The sequence below is a fragment of the Cibotium barometz genome, chromosome 30 (genome assembly GCF_041138505.1).
Source record: "Cibotium barometz isolate CiBa-2024 chromosome 30, ASM4113850v1, whole genome shotgun sequence".
In the NCBI taxonomy this organism is placed as follows: Eukaryota; Viridiplantae; Streptophyta; class Polypodiopsida; order Cyatheales; family Cibotiaceae; genus Cibotium; species Cibotium barometz.
The window spans coordinates 39,531,455-39,550,142 of record NC_141075.1 but is presented as its reverse complement, the minus strand read 5'-3'; the positions used below and the strand labels follow the sequence as shown (position 1 = coordinate 39,550,142).

The following is an 18,688-nucleotide window of genomic DNA, read 5'->3' as shown; positions in this document are numbered from 1 at the left end:
AGAGGATGAGGTAGAGGAGGCCGTGGACGCGGTCAAGAAGGTGGCCGAACAGGTAATCAGAATTATGGCCAGCAGCAGCAACAACAACAGTCCCAGAATACACAACAACAACAACAACAACACACAGGTGGAAGAGGCAGATTCAGAGGCAGGGGGAGTCAAAGAGGCCGTGGAAACTAGCAAAGGCAATATAACGATGCACGTGAATGCTATTATTGTGGTAAGCCTGGACATGTGCAGACAGAATGTTATAAGAAGCAGGCTGACATGCAAAATGGGAAAGTGCAGCAAAACAACTATGCATCCTCAAGCAGAAATAATGAGGATAATGAAAGGTTGTTTGTTATGCAGCATGTCGTGAATGCCATGTCTGAATATGTTGAAGCAGCACAAAAAGATGATGTATGGTATGTGGATTCAGGTGCTTCGAACCACATGACAAGTCATGGGGAGTGGTTCAAGGAGATGAAAAACCCGGAAAGACAAGGTTTTGTGGAAACAAGGGATGACACTGCTCATCCAATTGCCCATGTTGGAGATGTGCCATTGTCTATGCAGGATGGCAAAGTGAAGTACCTTGCAGATGTACTTCACGTTCCAAACATAACAAAGAATCTGGTTTCAGTTGGCCAGATGATTGAGCAGGGTTTGCAGGTTAGGTTTAATCCTGATGGTTGTTATGTTGAAGACTTTAAAGACAAGTGCAGATTGGTTGCAAAAGGCAACAGAGTGGGCAGAATGTTTACGTTGAATGTAGACATGTCTGAAGTGAGTAATGCGATGTTTGCAAATGGTTCAGGAATTGTTGCAGACACAGACATTTGGCATAAAAGGATTGGCCATGTAAATGTGCAGAGATTGAAGTCTATGTAGACTAAAGGAATTGTGATAGGGCTGCCAAAATTTAAAGTGGAAGGTATGCAGAAAATATGTGAAGCATGCCAATTTGGGAAGCAAACAAAGCATGTGTTTCCACGTAACAGATATGTGAGCAGAAATGCACTAGATGTTGTGCATTCAGATGTATGGGGTCCTACGAAGACCATATCTATGGGAGGCTGTAGGTATTATGTGACTTTCATTGATGACCACACAAGGAAAGTGTGGGTATATTTCATGAAGGAGAAGAGTGAGGTGTTCACTCACTTTCAGAATTTCAGAATTTTGGTTGAAAAGAAAACAGGGAAATATGTAAAGTGCCTAAGGTCAGATGGAGGGGGTGAATACTTCTCCAATGAGTTCTCTGAATTTTTGAAGAAGAATGGTATTCGGAGATAGTTTACATGCAGATACACTTCGCAGCAAAATGGAGTTGCTGAGCGGAAAAACAGGCACATTGCTGAGATTGCGCGAGCATTTATGGAAGAGAAGAATATGCCGCATAGCTATTGGGTACGATGGCATGGGGAAGAGCGAGATTTTCCATGGCCTCTTGAGTACCAAGAGACTTGAAAAATCTGTATTGGGTTCTAATTGATAATGCAAACATGCTCCGATGGTGACTAAACTTTACGAGCATGTGGGAGGGGATGCTCCCCACATGCTCGCAAAGTTTGGTCACCATGCCAAGTACTTCATTCTACCATCCTACATAGACAAATGACACTTTACCAACATGCTCAATGAGATGTGCAGTATCATCACCTGTTTCTACATAACCTAGTTTTTTCATTTTCTACATGTCTCTAAACCACTCACCATGATTAGCAGTTGTTTATGATGCAGCACACGCTCAGTTCCATAACAGGAGATGTGTCGAGATTTAAAGATATATGGTATGTGGATTTTGGTACCTCTAACCATATGACCCACTTATGTCATCATCACCCTCTTTAATAGATGATGCATAGTTGCCTTGCTATAACTTTCCACTTTTAATGGCTTCTACTTTTTATAATAGTCCTTTACCATGTGCCCTACTTTGCCACAATAATAGCACTCTATTCTATTTGCACTATGATTTCTTCGCCAACCACCTCGGCCCCTTTGGCTCCCCTTGCCTCTAGACTAGCCTCTTCCACCTGTATATGATTACTGGCTCTGGTGGTGCTGCGAATCATTAAACTGTTGTTGTCCATAATTCTGGTTTCCATGTCAGGGCCATCACCTTGGCCTTGACCACGACCTCTACCCCTACCTCTACTTGAATTGGAGTAAAAGGCCTATTTTGATGTTACTTTGTGAAAGAAGAGTCCTCCTCACCAAGATACTTTTCTTCTATGATCAACATAGAAGAAAAGTCTCAAAAGTTAGGAACATTCTCCCCGACTACAATAGAGGTCTTGAATGTCTTGTACTCTTTACCAAGCTGTTATGTCGTGTGAGGATCTTTCCAATGGCCGAGCTCGTAACCCTTAAGGTCTCCAAGCTCTACAGCTCCTTGAGAAGCAATTCCACGCGTCTCTCGCGAGCGTTGTCACACCGCCACGTTGTACTATGGGTCCTCGTCCCTCTCTCACCTCACTTCACTTTGGGTCCTCGTCCCTCTCTCACCTCACTTCACTCACACACACTCACTAGCATACATTAGGGAGAGACATTAGCAAGAGGATTAGCAAGAGCAAGACTCAATTGCACAATGGGAGAGTATGTTGTATTATGAGAGAAATTCACTTATATACATGGCCATAAGTGTTCACACTCACTTAAACTATGGCCGACCGGTCAGACACTTTAGGCTCATAAGAGGCCTAATGCTATTATAATGACTACTCTCATAATATATCCATGAAGTACATCACTTAGGACTCTATCATCGTAGCTTACTACCACACGTGAAGCGGGAATCGCCATAAATACACCATCACACCATTACGGGCGCCCGTCCAAGTTGTAGCTTTGGACACTATTGCTTTATATCTTGAATGTATGACCCTTTGGTGTATCTACCATGACTCCTTAATGTAAGATAATGATGGTAGCTTCTTGTTAATCCTAGAATTGGATTAACACAAGCCCATTTAGACAAACGCTCACTAAATCATCATCTTCCACACCGATACATTAATAGACCGGAGGGATTCAATAATGCCCTTGATCTTTAATGCATACTCATTGATAGACATGCTTTTCTTCTCCACAATATGCAGCTCTTGTTTTAGCTGCAGTTTCCTTGCCTTTGTATTTGTCTAGAACATTTGCACCAAATTCTACTACGTAATTGCTGGAGTGTTGCACCCTGTATGTGTCCTATCAATGTGTCTATGACACTAATTGAAAGCCAATATGCATGACTTTTCTTGCACCCTGGTTCTAGTCCTTGAATGCCTTTATATCTGTTGGAGTGGCATTCTCTTCAGACAATTCTAGAGGCTCCTCATTATCTCCTTTGACATAGTCCCAAAATCCTTTACCCATCACGAAATTGGTCATTCTTAACTTCTAAGCATGGAAGTTATTCTTGTCTAGCTTCTCACTTCTAACAGTCTGATTAATTCCATCAGACATATTTGCCTCCAATAACTAGAAACCTACAACACATAATGTTTGCCTATAATAACCAAAAACCTACAACACATAATGTTTGCCTATAATAACCAAAAACCTACAAACAAATAATTTCTGTATACAACATTTAACATAGTAGTATCTTCTGTGACTACAGTAGCGGTACTTCAGCACAACATGTATGTCACTAGGTATGACTAAAGTACATATACATATACCCACGATCAGCAATACGTGTGTAAACACTGTCTGCACTCCCCAAATGCACTGTTGCATTGCAATAACTAGATTTCGACCAGAAACAGTTCTCAACCAGAACTTCCAGAAACTATCGAAAACACCTTATGGTGAATAAACACAGACCAAAACGCATCCAAAACGCGATTCTAGCCACAAAATCTCATTAGAAAGTGACGCACACCACATAGGCAGCACCTCCAAGCCTGGCTCCTTAATCGGAGATGTGTAGCTCTTGGAGCTACCCAGGGAGTGTTGTACCTAAACAAGAAGGGAAAGAGATGATGATTCTCTTACTCGTGTACCGCTTCCTTGCTTGATTTGTTCTTGCCTCTTGCTTGCCTCCTTAGCTCTCACATGAACCAAAGCTCTAATACCATAAAGAGAATGCCGGGGAGAGGGAGAGCTTGAGTTCCTTGCAAGCAAACACACACACACACACACACACAACAGAGAGTAAGACACAACAGAGATGGATGGCTGAATTTCCTTCTATCTTCTTCTCTTCTCTACAAACATATAACTAAAAGATAAGAGTACATACTATAAAAAGTACTCTCCTATGATAACATACAATGGTCTATCCATAGTGTGAACTCAACTATATGAGCTAGCACTATAACTATGCCATAACTCTAGTACTCCAAAGTGGCTATCACATGGCCTATCATCCATTGGTGGCATATCAACCATAATCTCACTAACCATGCTAGTGGCATAAGTGTGGAAGCTATCGCCCAGGCGGATCATCAATGTCCACCACAGCACTAGTTAAGCTCGATATCTCAACATATCTATGGTGCAGAGAAGAGAACTTTTACGTGAAAACTAGCATGTCACTGAGGTTTTGTCCAAATGAGATGAAATTTTATGAGAAGAGAGCTATGGTGGAGAACAACATAGATGTACAATTTTATAGAGAAAGAACTAGCATTGAAGAGGAAATTAACAAAATTGAATCCACCAAAAGAGGGAAAAATGGAAAGATAGTGAAATGCAAAAGAAGGGAAAGTAGAAAGTTAAACATAAAAACAGAAGAAAAAGGAAATTCGGGTTTAAAACTTCCATGTGTTGACCACAAGGTACATCTAACATGAAAGAATAGTTTATGGTGAAAACCACAAGGAAATTTGACATTTATTTGAAAGTTATGGTCTTTATTTTTTTTATTGTCCTTAGAGATTTGGGCAAAGATATGACAAAAAGATCCATGTTACATAGATTTAGAATCCTAGGTCTCTCATTGTTAGGGCAATCTTTTTTTATTCACTCATTAAGGGAAAAAATGGAGAGTCCATATTTCTCTTAACATATTTAGTATCTGACTATATGCTGGTGGTGGAGATTTAACACTGGAGCCTCGTTCAAGAGGATTGTGTATAGTCTGTGTAGATCCACATGAAGGTGGTTAAATTTGGTCTAGATAAATTGAGTTTGTAAGACAGTTTTTACTTCATTGAAATTTGGCAGCATTCAAAAGTTTTATGTTTTTTATTGCGTAAGTGAAATTCCTTTTCTTTATCTTGATCTCTCTCAAATTCAGTGGTATCACAGAAAACTATCCCTATGTCGTCTCTCTACATAGTGTAGTAGAAAAGAAGGAAAGTGTAAACAGATCATTCATAATTGTGGATGTGGTGACCCTTCTCCTTCCTTCTATGGATGCCGTGCAAAAGGGGGGAGGTGGGGATAATCGCTGTCAATTCATGTGGTTTTTGTAATGATTATATTGGTCACTCTTGGAAACTCACCCTCTCTTTGTCCTCTTTCATGTGAAATTCATTTAAATTAAATTTGTTTGCCAAAATTATGTGGTCTCTTGAGGTGAGGGTAAAAAAGAAAAATTACAACAAGAACAAATATCATATATAACTTGTCTACATAAATGAATGTAATATATATATATATAGAGAGAGAGAGAGAGAGAGAGAGAGAGAGAGAGAGAGAGAGAGAGAGAGATGGTAGATGAGAGAAGAGAGAGAAAGGGGAGAGAGAGAGAGAGAGAGAGAGAGAGAGAGAGAGAGAGAGAGAGAGAGAGAGAGAGAGAGAGGTATTAACGTCGATAGAATGCAACACGAGGGCATATACGACCAACGGTGGGACTTGAACTCGGGTGGATCATGGCCTTTATAGAGAGAGAGAGAGAGAGAGAGAGAGAGAGATGGTAGGAAAGTGTTGAGAGAAGAGTGTGTGTGTGTGTGAGAGAGAGAGAGAGAGAGATGGTAGGAAAGAGAGAGAGAGAGATGGTAGGAAAGAGAGAGAGAGAAGAGAGAGTGTTGAGATATCGAGCTCATCTAGTGAAGGCAGTGGACACTGATGACCCGCTTGGGGGATAGGCCCCACACTTACACCACTGGCATGGTTGGTGAGATCATGGGTGATATGCGGCTAGTGGGATGACAGGCTATGTGACAGCCATTCTAGAGACTGGCAAAGTTATAGCGCCAGCTCATTTAGTTGGGTTCACACTATAGAGAACCCTAGTATGTATTTGGTTGAGTACCTTCTCATATTGTGTGTACTCTTATCTTTGTATATGGTGTGTTGAGTGTTGTGTGAAGAAGAAGAAGATTCTCAGCCTCTCACCTTGTGTGTTCTCTTTTACGGTTTTGTGAGTGTGTGTGTGCTTGCAAGAGCTCAAGCTCTCTTCTCCCCTGCATCTTTTCATGGTATCAGAGCCTGGTTCATGCTAAGGGCTGAGCTGCAAGCAAGAGAAGCAAAGGAAGCGGTACGAGGGTAAGAGCTTCATTTACTCTTCCCTATTTGTGTTGGCGACTACACCCTTGTCGGGAGCTCTACGGGAGGCACCGGCAAACGATCTTTGATTGAGGAGCTTTCTTCGCGAGAGTAAAGCTATAGGGCAACTATATTGTCCTATCGGACAGTGTCTTATCGGATAGAATTTTTGAGGCCGAAAATGCGTTTCGGGCGCGTTAGGACCTTCGTTTTTCGGAAAGCAGGTGATTTTGAGCACTGCGGGTAAGTCATCGATTCTATGTAGAACTCTGTTTTAAGAACTGCAGGAAGACAGATTGGTTGTGCAAACATTGTGTGTGCTGCAAGGAGGTCAAACAGTTGCCATTGGGTGTATGTATGCACATTGAGGTCATCGGTTGTGACATTTGAGTGTAGTACAGTATCGCTAGAGAAAATACAGCTGTTTGTGCAGGACAAACCAGAGTGCTGTTTCTGGTAAATTTGTGTGTCTGGCAAGATGTCAAATGATGGCATAAACCAGATTATTGCTGAGAAGCTTCCTAAGAACAACTTCCATGCTTGGAGGTTCAGGTTGACAAATTTCCTGATGGGAAAGGGTTATTGGGACTACATAAAAGGTGAGCCTGAAGAGGCACCGGAGATACCGGAGATCAATCCGACTGCTCAGATGTGAAAGAAATCAAGGATTGGAACCAAGGAGCTAGAAAATTTATGTATTGGCTCTCTATCAGTATACAAGACACCATGATTGGGCACATACATGATGCCAAGTCCCCCAAGGAGGCGTGGGACACCTTGGTAAAACTCTATGAAACGAATACCAAGGCACGAAAGATACAGTTGAAGAATGAACTTCATACTGTGGAGAAAAAGAGTATGTCTGTGAATGACTATGCATTGAAGATCAAGGGTATTGTGGAATCCCTTGCATCTATTGGTGTTTCAGTAGATGATGATGATAAGGTGGAAGTCTGTCTAGGTGGTCTCGGGCCACAATACAAGGCATTCAAGACGTCTATTCAGACTCAGGAAAACATTCCCAATTTCGCAGATTTGGTATCTATGTTGATTATAGAAGAGAAGATCATAGGTGATATGCGGCCAGTGGGATGACAGGCTGTGTGACAGCCATTCTAGAGACTGGCAAAGTTATAGTAGCGAAGCTAACATTTTTATAATAGGAGATGCCAATGAGTGTCATTTTCAATTTAACCTTTTGTGCTCATGGAAAGAACATCAATGAAGAAATAATTCTTATTCGTCACGTTCATTGACTTTTTTGTTTATATGCTACTACATGTCGTTGAAAATCAATAGAGATTAAAGATTCAAATTCTCAACATTTTTTAGCATGTCTTAGTTTATTGATACTTAAAAGAATTTTTTCTTCAAGAAAGTTGTATATTTTTCAAATCTTCTTTTTTATAAACATTATCTTTTATTGCTCAAAATATATTATATTCGTCATTTACTAACTTTCAATGATGTTTTTTTAAAGGTCTTCTTTCCCAAATTTCATGGCATTGCCCACACAAGCCAAATGGTAATGTTATTGTTGCATTGCCCATGGGAAGCCACCAAGGTGAGGGAGGAGAGGAGGGCTCTTGTTCATCACCCAACCATAGAGAAATGTGGATAAGCATCCACATTTCCCCGCTTATGTAGTGACCTGCCTACCCACATTTGCCCGACCATTTGTGGACTTTCAACCCCGGTGCCTCACCCCTGAACCTTGGACACCCTCGCCGATCACACTCCGACGATCGGGCTCCCTATCCGGTCGAGCCCTACGTAACCGGTTACAAGTTATGTGACAACTATCACTAAGGAAATGAAGAGAAGCTACATAAGCAATGTGTGGTTGGTGAGATAGGGAAGGATGGCATGTAAGTAGGGACATGGGCATTGTGATGTGGAGTGCGAGTTGGCAATAAGAAGGTATATTTCTCAATGTTAAAATAGGGGACTTATCATTTTGAAGGAGGACCAAGGGTTATTGTAGAAGGAACTTTAGAGGTTTGAAAGAAATGATTTTTTTCTTTTTTGTAGGGAAGATTAGAATGATGGTAGGATAGGCCCTAGGTTAAATAGGAGGCTAGAGATGGTAGGATAGGCCTAGGTTAAATAGTCTGCTAGAGATGGTAAGGTAGGAGATATCGATTATTTGCTATTAGGAAATGAGAGTTAAAGCTCAAAGACATAGGTTTGTAGGAAAGGCAATCATGGAAGATTCCTAGAAACAAAAAAGAAAAGTATTTTTTATGTGATTATCATAAGGATATATATATAAACATTGAATAAAAGGGATAATAAATTATATTAAATTAAGTAATATTTCAAGCTAAAATAATGTGAAATAATACATTGTTATATTCATATGCATTATATTAAATGATCATATATGAGTAATAAGATGTAAAAATGTATGCAAAAAATTAGAAATAGTATTGATAGATTGTTTTAAATCATTATACACACACACACACACACATACATATATAAAAACAAAACATTAACATACATTTTACAATGAAGATGTGTTTTGTCAATATTATATGAACAAGCACAAATCACTATATTGTGTATAATATATGATTATAACACACACACACACACACACACACACACAATTTTAAAATATATAATTAATTAGATAATGTATACATATATTGTAATGGGACTTACTTTTTAATTTACTTTCATAGCAAACATGTTATTTGCCCAATTTTCATGCCACCTCCATAGGCTCAATACCAATATTTTTCATAACTCGTAATTAAATCAATTCCTATATTTCTTTCAAATAATATTGTTTTACTACTATAAACAAAAATATCTTATTTTTCTGGTAGGTAAGCACAATGTCTCCTTTGTCCACCTTCATTGTTTTTCAAAGGGTTTTTGGATGGCTCACCATTTTAACAAGTATATAAGCTAGCTCAAAGGTGAGGTTGAAATTGAATCAAGTCTCAAAAAGAAGTCAAGCAACTTGTTAGTCAAAATTTGGAGCTTAATAGGAACTAGGCATGTCAATAGTCAAATATTGTTTTACATCAACTTTAAGCTGTAGGAACGCAACAACACGGAAACTATAAAAGTGAATGTGTGGGGAGTACATGCACACATTTCCTAAAGCTTGAATATCATGGGTCATTCCATTTGGTCTTGTTTCATTTTCATGCATATCTCAATGGCTCACCAAATCAAAAAAGTGACATTTAATTTACTTTGCTTCTTCTGCACTTTTGCATGCAACTACAAATACACATCCTATGTGGTGTTTTCTTGAGCATTCATAACCATACAAATGGATGGAAATTGGATCTTCTTGAGCATTCATAACCACACAAATGACTAGCAATTATATCTTTTTATTTGGAAAAACTTGTTAGTAAATAGATTTCTTCGACAAGGATTATGTGTAATTCACAATAATCCATTCATCATGACTTGTGCACACCAAAAATCCATTCATCATGACTTGTGCACACCAAAAATGACCTTTGTTGATGTTGTTAAGATGAAGATTTGTAGAGGGCTTTTGTTAAATACTTTTAGGTCCTTTCTTCAAACAAGATCTTAAATGTGGAAAAGATTCATGGCGTATACCACTTGCAAATAAGAAGAGATTTTCTCAAAGTATTTGCAAGGGGGAAATTCATCAAGAAAAGGGGAAATTCTAATTTTAAAAGATCTCTAGAAAACATTAAGCCACAATTAACCCACCTAAGAGCACATGTGCTAAACCTTCTAATGTCCCCATTTGAAAAAGAAAAAGTATTATTGCAGGATAAAGTGTGTATTTATCAAGAAGCTTACTCAGCTAAATAAAAAGAATGATCAATTGCAAAAGCGAGATTGCCAAATGATCACAACAAATGCTTGTTTGTGAAAACCTCGACTCCCACGTACGATAGAACCCTAGAGGGCATGACCTAGAGGTATGCGGACTTGACCTACCTAGCTAAACACGACGTGTAAAGTTGATTAAAGAAATTTGATTAATTAGTGGCTTTTTAAAACCTTTGAGCGAAAACTAAAATTAAGGTTTTTGAACCTTAATCAAAGAGAAACAAAATGACGTAGCTAGCCTTTGCAGAGGAGAGTCGTCCTGATCATCATCATCGTGATCGTCATCATTATCCATCATCATGGCGCTCGGCCCTTTCAAACACTCATTTACAAAGGCTCGGGTCTCTTGTTCTTGAAAGGCTTTCTGTCGATTACGGCAAGAAATCGAAGCTCGCCTTCACTGTGAACCCTTCGCCCCTCACAAGTCTCCACCTTCGTCTCGTTGAGCACTACAATAGTGTGCTATCCACCCATTCTCTACTGGAGCACACGGATGTTGACGTTCTTCTTGATATTGAGGCAATTTATGTCATATGTCGCTGCTCTTTGGATATTGAGCTTCCGACATACACGAATCTCAACAAGCTTGTTTCTTAGGTCACCAATTTCCTTCAAGTTTCCATCAAATTACAGTTTTTTACGATTTTCGTCAAGCTTATTGGGTCGTTCCGGCATTCTTTTTCGATACTGCCCTTCACCATTTGCATTATCAATTCTCTTTCTAACGGACCTCTTTATAACGCAAGTCGTCTCTTCCCTAACCACTTCGCTACGTTTCAACAACACTCTAAACGTGGATGTGACTAAGTTTCAGACAAATATGGTGCCATATCCGAGGACTCACTTCATGCTCTCTTCCTATGCCCCAGTAATCTCCGTTAAGAAGGCTTATCACGAGTAGCTCTCAGTTTGCAGAGATCACAAACAGTAACTTCGTTCCAGCGTCGATGATGGCAAAGTGCGACCCTTGGCGTGGGAAGTACATGACATGCTGTCTAATGTACAAACATTCGATTTGCGTTCGGTTTTCTTGTAGAGGGAGACGACGACGCCCCACTCAAAGTGCAAATGTATGGGAGCCATGCATTCTGGAGGGTGTTAGGGCATAAGAGCAACGAGATGGCATAGAGAGAGAGAAAGAGAGAGCAAGATGGCGTATATATATATATATATATATATAGAGAGAGAGAGAGAGAGAGAGAGAGAGAGAGAGAGAGAGAGAGAGTGCTGTTGGAATCAGCTATCTCAACAAACAAAGATATTAAGGGTAGTAATCATAAATTTTCCTCCATAGGAATATTTTCCATGTATCTTAAAAAATATTTACTCTCATCAGCTTAGTAGTTTGGGAGCTATGAATTTCGAGAGATAGTAGAGCCATTAGAGTTAGAGTTAGAGCAAAAGGTAAGTTTAGACAAGAGGAGGAAACCTTTCTTAATCTAGGGGGGTATCATCTAGCGAAGTGCTTCTCTCTTGGAAATGGGGTTGGAGTTAAGTTGTTGGAAGATTGAGGACAAGCCTAGGAGTAATATTGGTGATTGCTTACCTTAACCCAATTTGGAGTTTAATGGAGGAGTAAATCTTAACAATAAGTGAAGAAGATTAAGGATAAGATTAGCGGCAAAATTGTGATTGTCAATGCCTCTGTGTCTCTCTCGCCTTTTGTTGCTCTCGGCTCTCTCTGTATGTGTTTGTTCTGTGATCTTGCGTGAGTTGTACGCGTTTGGGCATTTCCTTTTTCAAGCTTCTGGATATGGCGAGTAGAGCTTGAATTTGTGCCCCCCTTTTTGCCTTTCTTGCTCTTGCCGGTTCTTATTCTCTGCTCCAAACTCAGGTTTTCCTTCAAACTCATCTTTAATCTGATTTGTACCCCCATTTCTTCCCCAGCCTGATTTGAGAAGAAATTGGCCTTCGATTCTCTTCCAGCTCCGCGGGTTTTTTAACAAATGGGGTTTTTTGTTTATTTTTGTCAAGGTTTTCTCTGTGCTAGGATTTTTGGTGTGCTAGGGCTTGTTTGCCCTGTGTGACGGTTTCTACATAACTTGGCTACATCGCATTATCCAGGTAAGCGTCTCCCCTACGTTTTATTTTGAAGAAGCACATGAGATTTTAGGTCATGGAAAACGTGGAAATTTTGTCTTCTTAAGTTCTAGGATTTCTGCAACATGAGTCTTACCGATGCTTGTCACAGCCTATTCAACCGAGCAAGACCCTTCTGGCATCTTCCAGCTACCCGTGCCCTGATTGCATGTAGATGCAGGGAAGACATTACCGAAGACTGCACAGGAAATGGAAACTCCGAATAAAGAAAATCTTATGATGGATGACGATTGCAACCAGTTGGGGGATGGCTTTTCAGAAGCTTTTATTCCTGTGACGTCAAGGGATACTAGGGTTTCAGAGCACGATGCTAATGCAAAGGTAGCAGGTGGAGCTAGGGTTTCGGAGATAGAGGATACTCTAGTGGTATCAGGTGGAAGCAGGGTTTCAGAGCAGGAAGGTGCTGTAATGTCATCGGGGGAAGCGAAGGTTTCAGAGAAGGATGCTAATGAAATGGTAGCAGGTGAATGTAGGGTTTCAGAGCAGGAGGATACTGCAATGTCATCAGGAGAGATTAACGTCTCAAAACAGGAAGGGGCCCTGTATTCAGCCTGTTCTCCTGATGGGGGCGAGCGTCGCACAGTCGAAGACATCACCAGGGAAGATCTCGAGGAGGGTAGAGTTGCTACCTTTCCGGCTCTTGAAGGAGTAGAATTTGTGTATGGTACAGAGTTTGTGGCTGCACAATTTCATATGGATTCACAGGAGGAGCTAATGACAGGCACATTCTCTGATGAGCATTGTGAGTTTTCAGCTCTGGATGCAGGAAATATAGCAAGCCGGCAAGCTGCCAAAGATGTAGGTATTGTTGAGAGCAGTCTTGTTCAGTGTGACGAGGACTGGCACAAAGATGTTGATGCGAAGTGCACTCAGACAGAGCCCAACACTGGTACAATTATGGACAGTGGTATCGTGCAAAGGGCAGATGCTGAAGGTAAGCGTGTTCAGGATGAGCATGTACAAGTGGGTTTTGAGAGTGCATTAACGGATGCTGTTCATGGAGTAGAGGATTTGAGCGGCATACAAGATGCCCTTTCACATGCCCAGACTAAGAGTAAGCAAGGACTAGCAGAATGTGTACAGGATGATGAGAAGTTAGCTGTTGATAAACACAGCGAAGCTGATGTTGGGAACACACAAGGTTCAGTGGATGGTGATGAAGTCGAGAAGCTACCCTATAATGAACACCGGAAAGCAGATGTGCAAGGAGTTTATCTGCATTGTACAAGTGATGCAGATGAAGTCCTCCTAAGCTTGCATGAAGAGGAAGTAGAGATCCTGCAGGCTGCCCAGAGCTGTGGAACCAGGAACTCACAGGACATACTGAATGCTAGTACCGCCAGTACCCCCAAAATGCACGGGGAGCCAATAATTGCTGTTGATGTGGTTGAATATGAGTCAGGTCCATTGAGTACCACTTGTCAAGCTGTAGCAGTCAAGGTCTATCCACATGAGCAAGAACTGTCAAGTAGTTTTCCTGATTTTGGTGTTGAGAATGCAAGTAGACCCAACACAACTTCAAAGAAAGAAGGTATGCCTGTATGGGGTGTAAACTCATTGCTTGGCGTAAGAGCTGAGACAGATAGAACTCATGAAGAAGATGCAAGACAGACTGAGCTGAAGCAGGACATCCAGCAAAGCAGTACAAGTGAAGAATGTGGGCCAGTGGTCAATGGGGTGGCAGAAATCCGGCTTACCACTTTGCGCTCAATAGAGGTTGGTGCTGCTGAGCAGACTGTAGAAGCAGAGAAAGATGTTTTGTGGAATGAGAAGTGGAACATCGACTCCTCAGAGACTGCTCATGCAGACAGTAAATCCTCAAATGCGGTGGTTGTGGCTGAGATCTCCAAGTATGTGCGTGTGCTTGCAGACAATGTGCAAGAAAACATTCCAGTGGGTGTCAGCAAAAACGTTTCAATGAAAACTGAAGAGCCTGCCTCACAGTGCTTGGTACAAGAGGAGGAAATCACAGTAAAGCAAAATGAAACAGAGGAGGATCATGCGATTTCTTGCATGAAGATTGATGAGTTTTCTCCAGAGAACGTAAAGAAACACAGTGATGACCCTATGTTGATGGGGGGGAATATCCCGGACGAGTTTGATGGTATTGTTTCAGAGGTAAGTCAGTGGGATGGAGACAAGTTCCATGAGGAGACGGCTTCAGCACCAGCACAGGGGAATACTTTGTCAAGTGAACATCAAGAAGAGTATTATCCCAAGGAGCTGGTTAATACTTGCCCTTCGCCTATTGCTGTTGATGAACAGACAGAGAAGCAGGAGGTTTTACTGAAAGAGATCATGCATTTAGACGCCCCATCAGTCCCTGGAACAGTTGTGCCGTGGGTGTCAGAAGATTTGCATCTTCCTGAGGATAATATTCAAGAGCAACACACATTAGAGGATGTCAGTAGTGACGGATGTATGGACATTGAAAGGCCTGCTTCACAGAGCTTGGTATGGCATGACGAAAGCACAGACAAGGACTCTGAAAGAGAGAAGCGTTGTGTTTCTACCATGGAGGCTGACATTTCTCCTGAGAAGCCCTTGGAGAAGCACATCAATGATCGCACATGGAGGAGAGAAAAAACTGTAGACCAGCTTGATGGTGGTGTTGTAGAGGTCAAGCAAAGTGATGGAGAAAAGATTCACGAAGAGAATGGTGGTGAGGTGTTTTCCTCTGAGCCTGAAGAGGATAACTCAGCCAAAAAGCTGCGAAAAGCTCGTAAGGAAGGGCGTGCCTTTAGCATTGGTGATTTGGTATGGGCCAAAGTGAGGTCCCATCCTTGGTGGCCTGCACAGATTTTTGACCCCACAGATGCATCCACGTCTGCAAAGAAAGTAAAAAGATCTGGAAGGGTTTTGGTAGCATTTTTTGGCGACTGCACCTTTGCTTGGCTACAGCAGTCTCAGATGATAGCATTTAGGCCGAATTTCAAAGAAAAAGTGAAGCAAACAACCATGAAGAGCTTTTGCAAGGCAGTTGCAGAAGCACTGGAAGAGTTTTGCAGGCGTTCGGAGCTAGGCTTAAATTGCCCACATTTTAAGGGATCTCTGCACAGCACAAGCATGTTCCCAGATGCGAATGCAGGCATTCAGAAGGGTGTGAGGGTTAAAAATCATAAAGACATTTCGGCAAGTGTAGAGATCTTCAAGCCAGACAAGACACTGGAGTTTGTGAAGGGTGTAGCATGTTTCCCTTTTGGTTCTTGGAGCTCCACCTTGGAAGCGTCAGAATTGCGTGGGCATGCCTATGGTTTGCGAACTTGCATGGTTGCTTCAGGAAGTTTGAATGCTGGCAATTTTCTTCAAAACACGCTGGTTGAGAGAGCAGTTTCTGATCATGGATTCGTGCTGAACAGGAGATTTTCTTTTCTCGAGACAGATGATGATGCAGCTGCAGATGAAGGTAAAGAAGCAAAGAAGGTCAACATGGGGGAACAGGGAAGGGCTTCTGAAGGCAAAGGCTTGTCTCCAACACTCAGAAGGCTGAAAACACCAACTTCAAAAGAAACTGATCATACAGAGGCAATAGCGAGTGACGTTGAGAGTGAGCAGGTAGTTAGAGAGGCCATTGATTTGGGTAAAAAGAAACGAGCCTGCCTTTTCAATGAGCTTAAATGCAGCAAGAAGGTCAAACGAGATCGCCTATTGGGTTTGGAAGCTTCTTCAGATACAGCAGTGGAGGAGGAAGCGGAGGGTGAGAAAAGCCTCGATGATGGCACAGAGACTTTGTTTGCTTTAGCAGGTTATCGTTCCAAAGTTCTGAAGAGATCAAGCTCGAGGGAAGATGGAAAGTCTGGCTTCATTAAGAAGAAGGTTTGTGGGCAAACTCTGGGGAAAGCCCTAGATGCAAAATCTGTCTCTGATTTGGAAAGAGCTGTTGAGGTAAGCTTAGAAGATGAGGCTCCAGCGGTTAAAGCACATCATAAGAGAGCATCAGACTGTGACCTAGCTGCCTCTACAAGATCTGAGACTAAAAAAAAGGATGGCTTCAACTTCATGCCTTTGGATTCAAATGAGAAATCATTTGATACTGATGTCGAAGTAATGAAAGGCAAGAAGTCACTGAGTGCCAAGAAATCACCAGCTCCATTGCTAGACCCGAAGACAGTGCAGGTAAGTACTCCGGAGGGGAAGAAGAAGCTCAATTCCTTGGATTTGGACATAAGGGATGGTTTGAAAAAAGAGTCCAAAGTCACAAAGCCAAAGGAGGAAGCGGTGGTGAAGAGGGAGATGCAATCTAGTGGCACAGATACACCAAAGAAGGAAGATGCGAGAAAACCTAACAAAGCTGTAAAGTTGGGTGATAGTATCAGAAAAGCTACAGGAGAGCTCACGGGGACACCCTCGCTGATGAAGTGTGTGGATGAGTCTTCAGCCAAGAGCATGAGGCCTGGGCCAAAGAAAGACACAGAGGGCTTGGCTTCTGAGCCTTCTGGCTCGCCCAAGTACAAGAAGGCAGTTTGTAAGGAGTCCCCTGAAGAGTGGTCTCATTTCAGCCTGGTGCAACTTCGTCAAGGTCTAGAGCTCCTTGCCAGGGATCCGTTGAACAATGCAGGTATGAGTAAACCTTCAGGTAGAGTCACAGAAGCTTTGTTTAAATTTCGCACTATAGTTTTTAAGAAGAGCTCAGGCTATGGCACGGATGCTGCCCCATTGTCAGGTGAACAAGCGGGGAAGGCTGTCAAACACTCAAAGAAAGGTGGTCAGGTGTGTGATGCTAAAGCAGTGGCCATAAAAGCGTCACCTCGCTGGCATAGTGTGCCACATAGAAGCCAGAGACCTGGTGTGCAAGAGCTTGCCCTAGCTGCACGGAAAAGAAAATCTGAAATTGTTCAGGAGGTTGTGGCAAAGGCTCCCAAAAAAAGCCCGACTTCTGGCCCTCAGGGACAACATGTTTCCAAAGGAGTTATCAGCGCAGAGAAGCATGTGGAACCCAGACGCTTTGAAAAGAACATAATACAGTACTCTAGAAGGCCAGTGCCCCCTGTGAGAAGCTCCAGCCAGCGATACGATGAGAAATTATCTTCCCAACTGCCACTCGGCCTTTTCATGAGGTTCACTGGAGACTTTGCTTTGCCCTCGGAGTCCCAGCTTAAAGCTACGTTTGTCCCGTTTGGGCCCCTACAGACTTCAGGAACAAGAGTGTATAAGGACTCAGCTTCAGCTCAGGTTGTTTTCAAGCACGGCCGAGATGCTGAATTTGCCTTGAAGCATGCCAGGAAGAATTCCATGTTTGGGCAGGCAACCGTGACATATAGGCTTCGCCATTTCTCACATTCTTTAAAGGAGGACACAAAGAAGGATGCTTTATCTTTTGGCAAAGAAAAGTCTTCGTTGACAAGGGTGGATGGAAGAGTTATACTCTCATCAAAAGAGAAAATAGAAGGGCGCCCATCTGTGACAAATGCATCATCACAGAACAGGGCTGAGCATGGGGGCACAGGCTCATCAGAGGCCATGCAGGTTCTTAGCAATGATGCCAACAACTCCTGGTGTGAGCCAACTGGGGACATACAGGATAAAATGATGACGCTTCTACGACAAGTGAGTGTTATAGTTGGCACATCACCTGTACCCTCAGATGCTACCTGAGGTTAAAATCTAACAATGTTGTATCAGGTGTTATCTGGCGTGTGTGGAAAATCGTTTATCTGGGCCCCAAGAAGCATTGTGTGTGTGAAATAGAATTTTGAGATATACTGTATAAGAAATGGGGGGTTCTGGAAATGTAGGGTAAGTATGTGCACGATGCTGCTATGGATTTCAATCGAGGACTCAGGATTGGCTATGTATGTATGCATGTATGCGTGTTCGCTAGTTTTGTAGTCTGGATCATTTGCCATCTCCTGGGATCGATACGTGTATCCTTTTTTGCACCTTGAATGACTGTTGAAGTTGCAACAATCATTGACTGTTGGGTCTATCTGTAGCTTTTGTTTTGCCTTTTGCCTGCAGCTGTTGGACCCTTTTGGCCTAGAAAAAGGGAACTCCAATGTGTTTGCTCCTGGGTCGGCAGCCGTCTAGATCTTTCCAGTGATATACTTAAGAGGACCAGCCAGGCCAAGCCTGCAAATCTTGTGACAGTTGAATGGCTGCTCAGCTACTCTGTGGTTGGCGGAAAGGTGCAGGAGGGGAAGGTGGAGGACGGGTGGACATGGAGTTCTTGGTGTATAGTTTTGGGAAGGTGTTCACATACTAGATATATTCAAGCAATATTAAACAATTGATTAGCTTCGCAGTAAGGGTTCAGCTTTGGAACCTAGAGGTCCCTGGTTCAATTCGTTTCAGCTTTAGGGAATATTATGCTTGTCCTATGTTTTCAAAAAGACCA

General features: G+C 42.0%; 1 protein-coding gene across 2 annotated transcripts; it reads left to right on the top strand.

Moving 5' to 3' along the window:
• The first annotated feature begins 11,813 nt into the window (after positions 1-11,813).
• On the top strand, positions 11,814-18,261 carry LOC147621470 (uncharacterized). Of its 2 annotated transcripts, XM_086824212.1 has the most exons (4): positions 11,814-12,088; positions 12,229-12,318; positions 12,446-16,912; positions 17,018-18,203. In XM_086824212.1, exons 3-4 carry the CDS (start codon positions 12,544-12,546, stop codon positions 17,947-17,949), a joined length of 5,301 nt encoding a protein of 1,766 aa, XP_086680338.1. In that variant the 5' UTR covers positions 11,814-12,088; positions 12,229-12,318; positions 12,446-12,543; the 3' UTR covers positions 17,950-18,203. The 2 variants fall into 2 exon arrangements, with proteins under 2 accessions (XP_086680338.1, XP_086680337.1); XM_086824211.1 differs by having other exon boundaries at positions 12,446-18,261.
• The last annotated feature ends 427 nt before the right edge of the window (positions 18,262-18,688 follow it).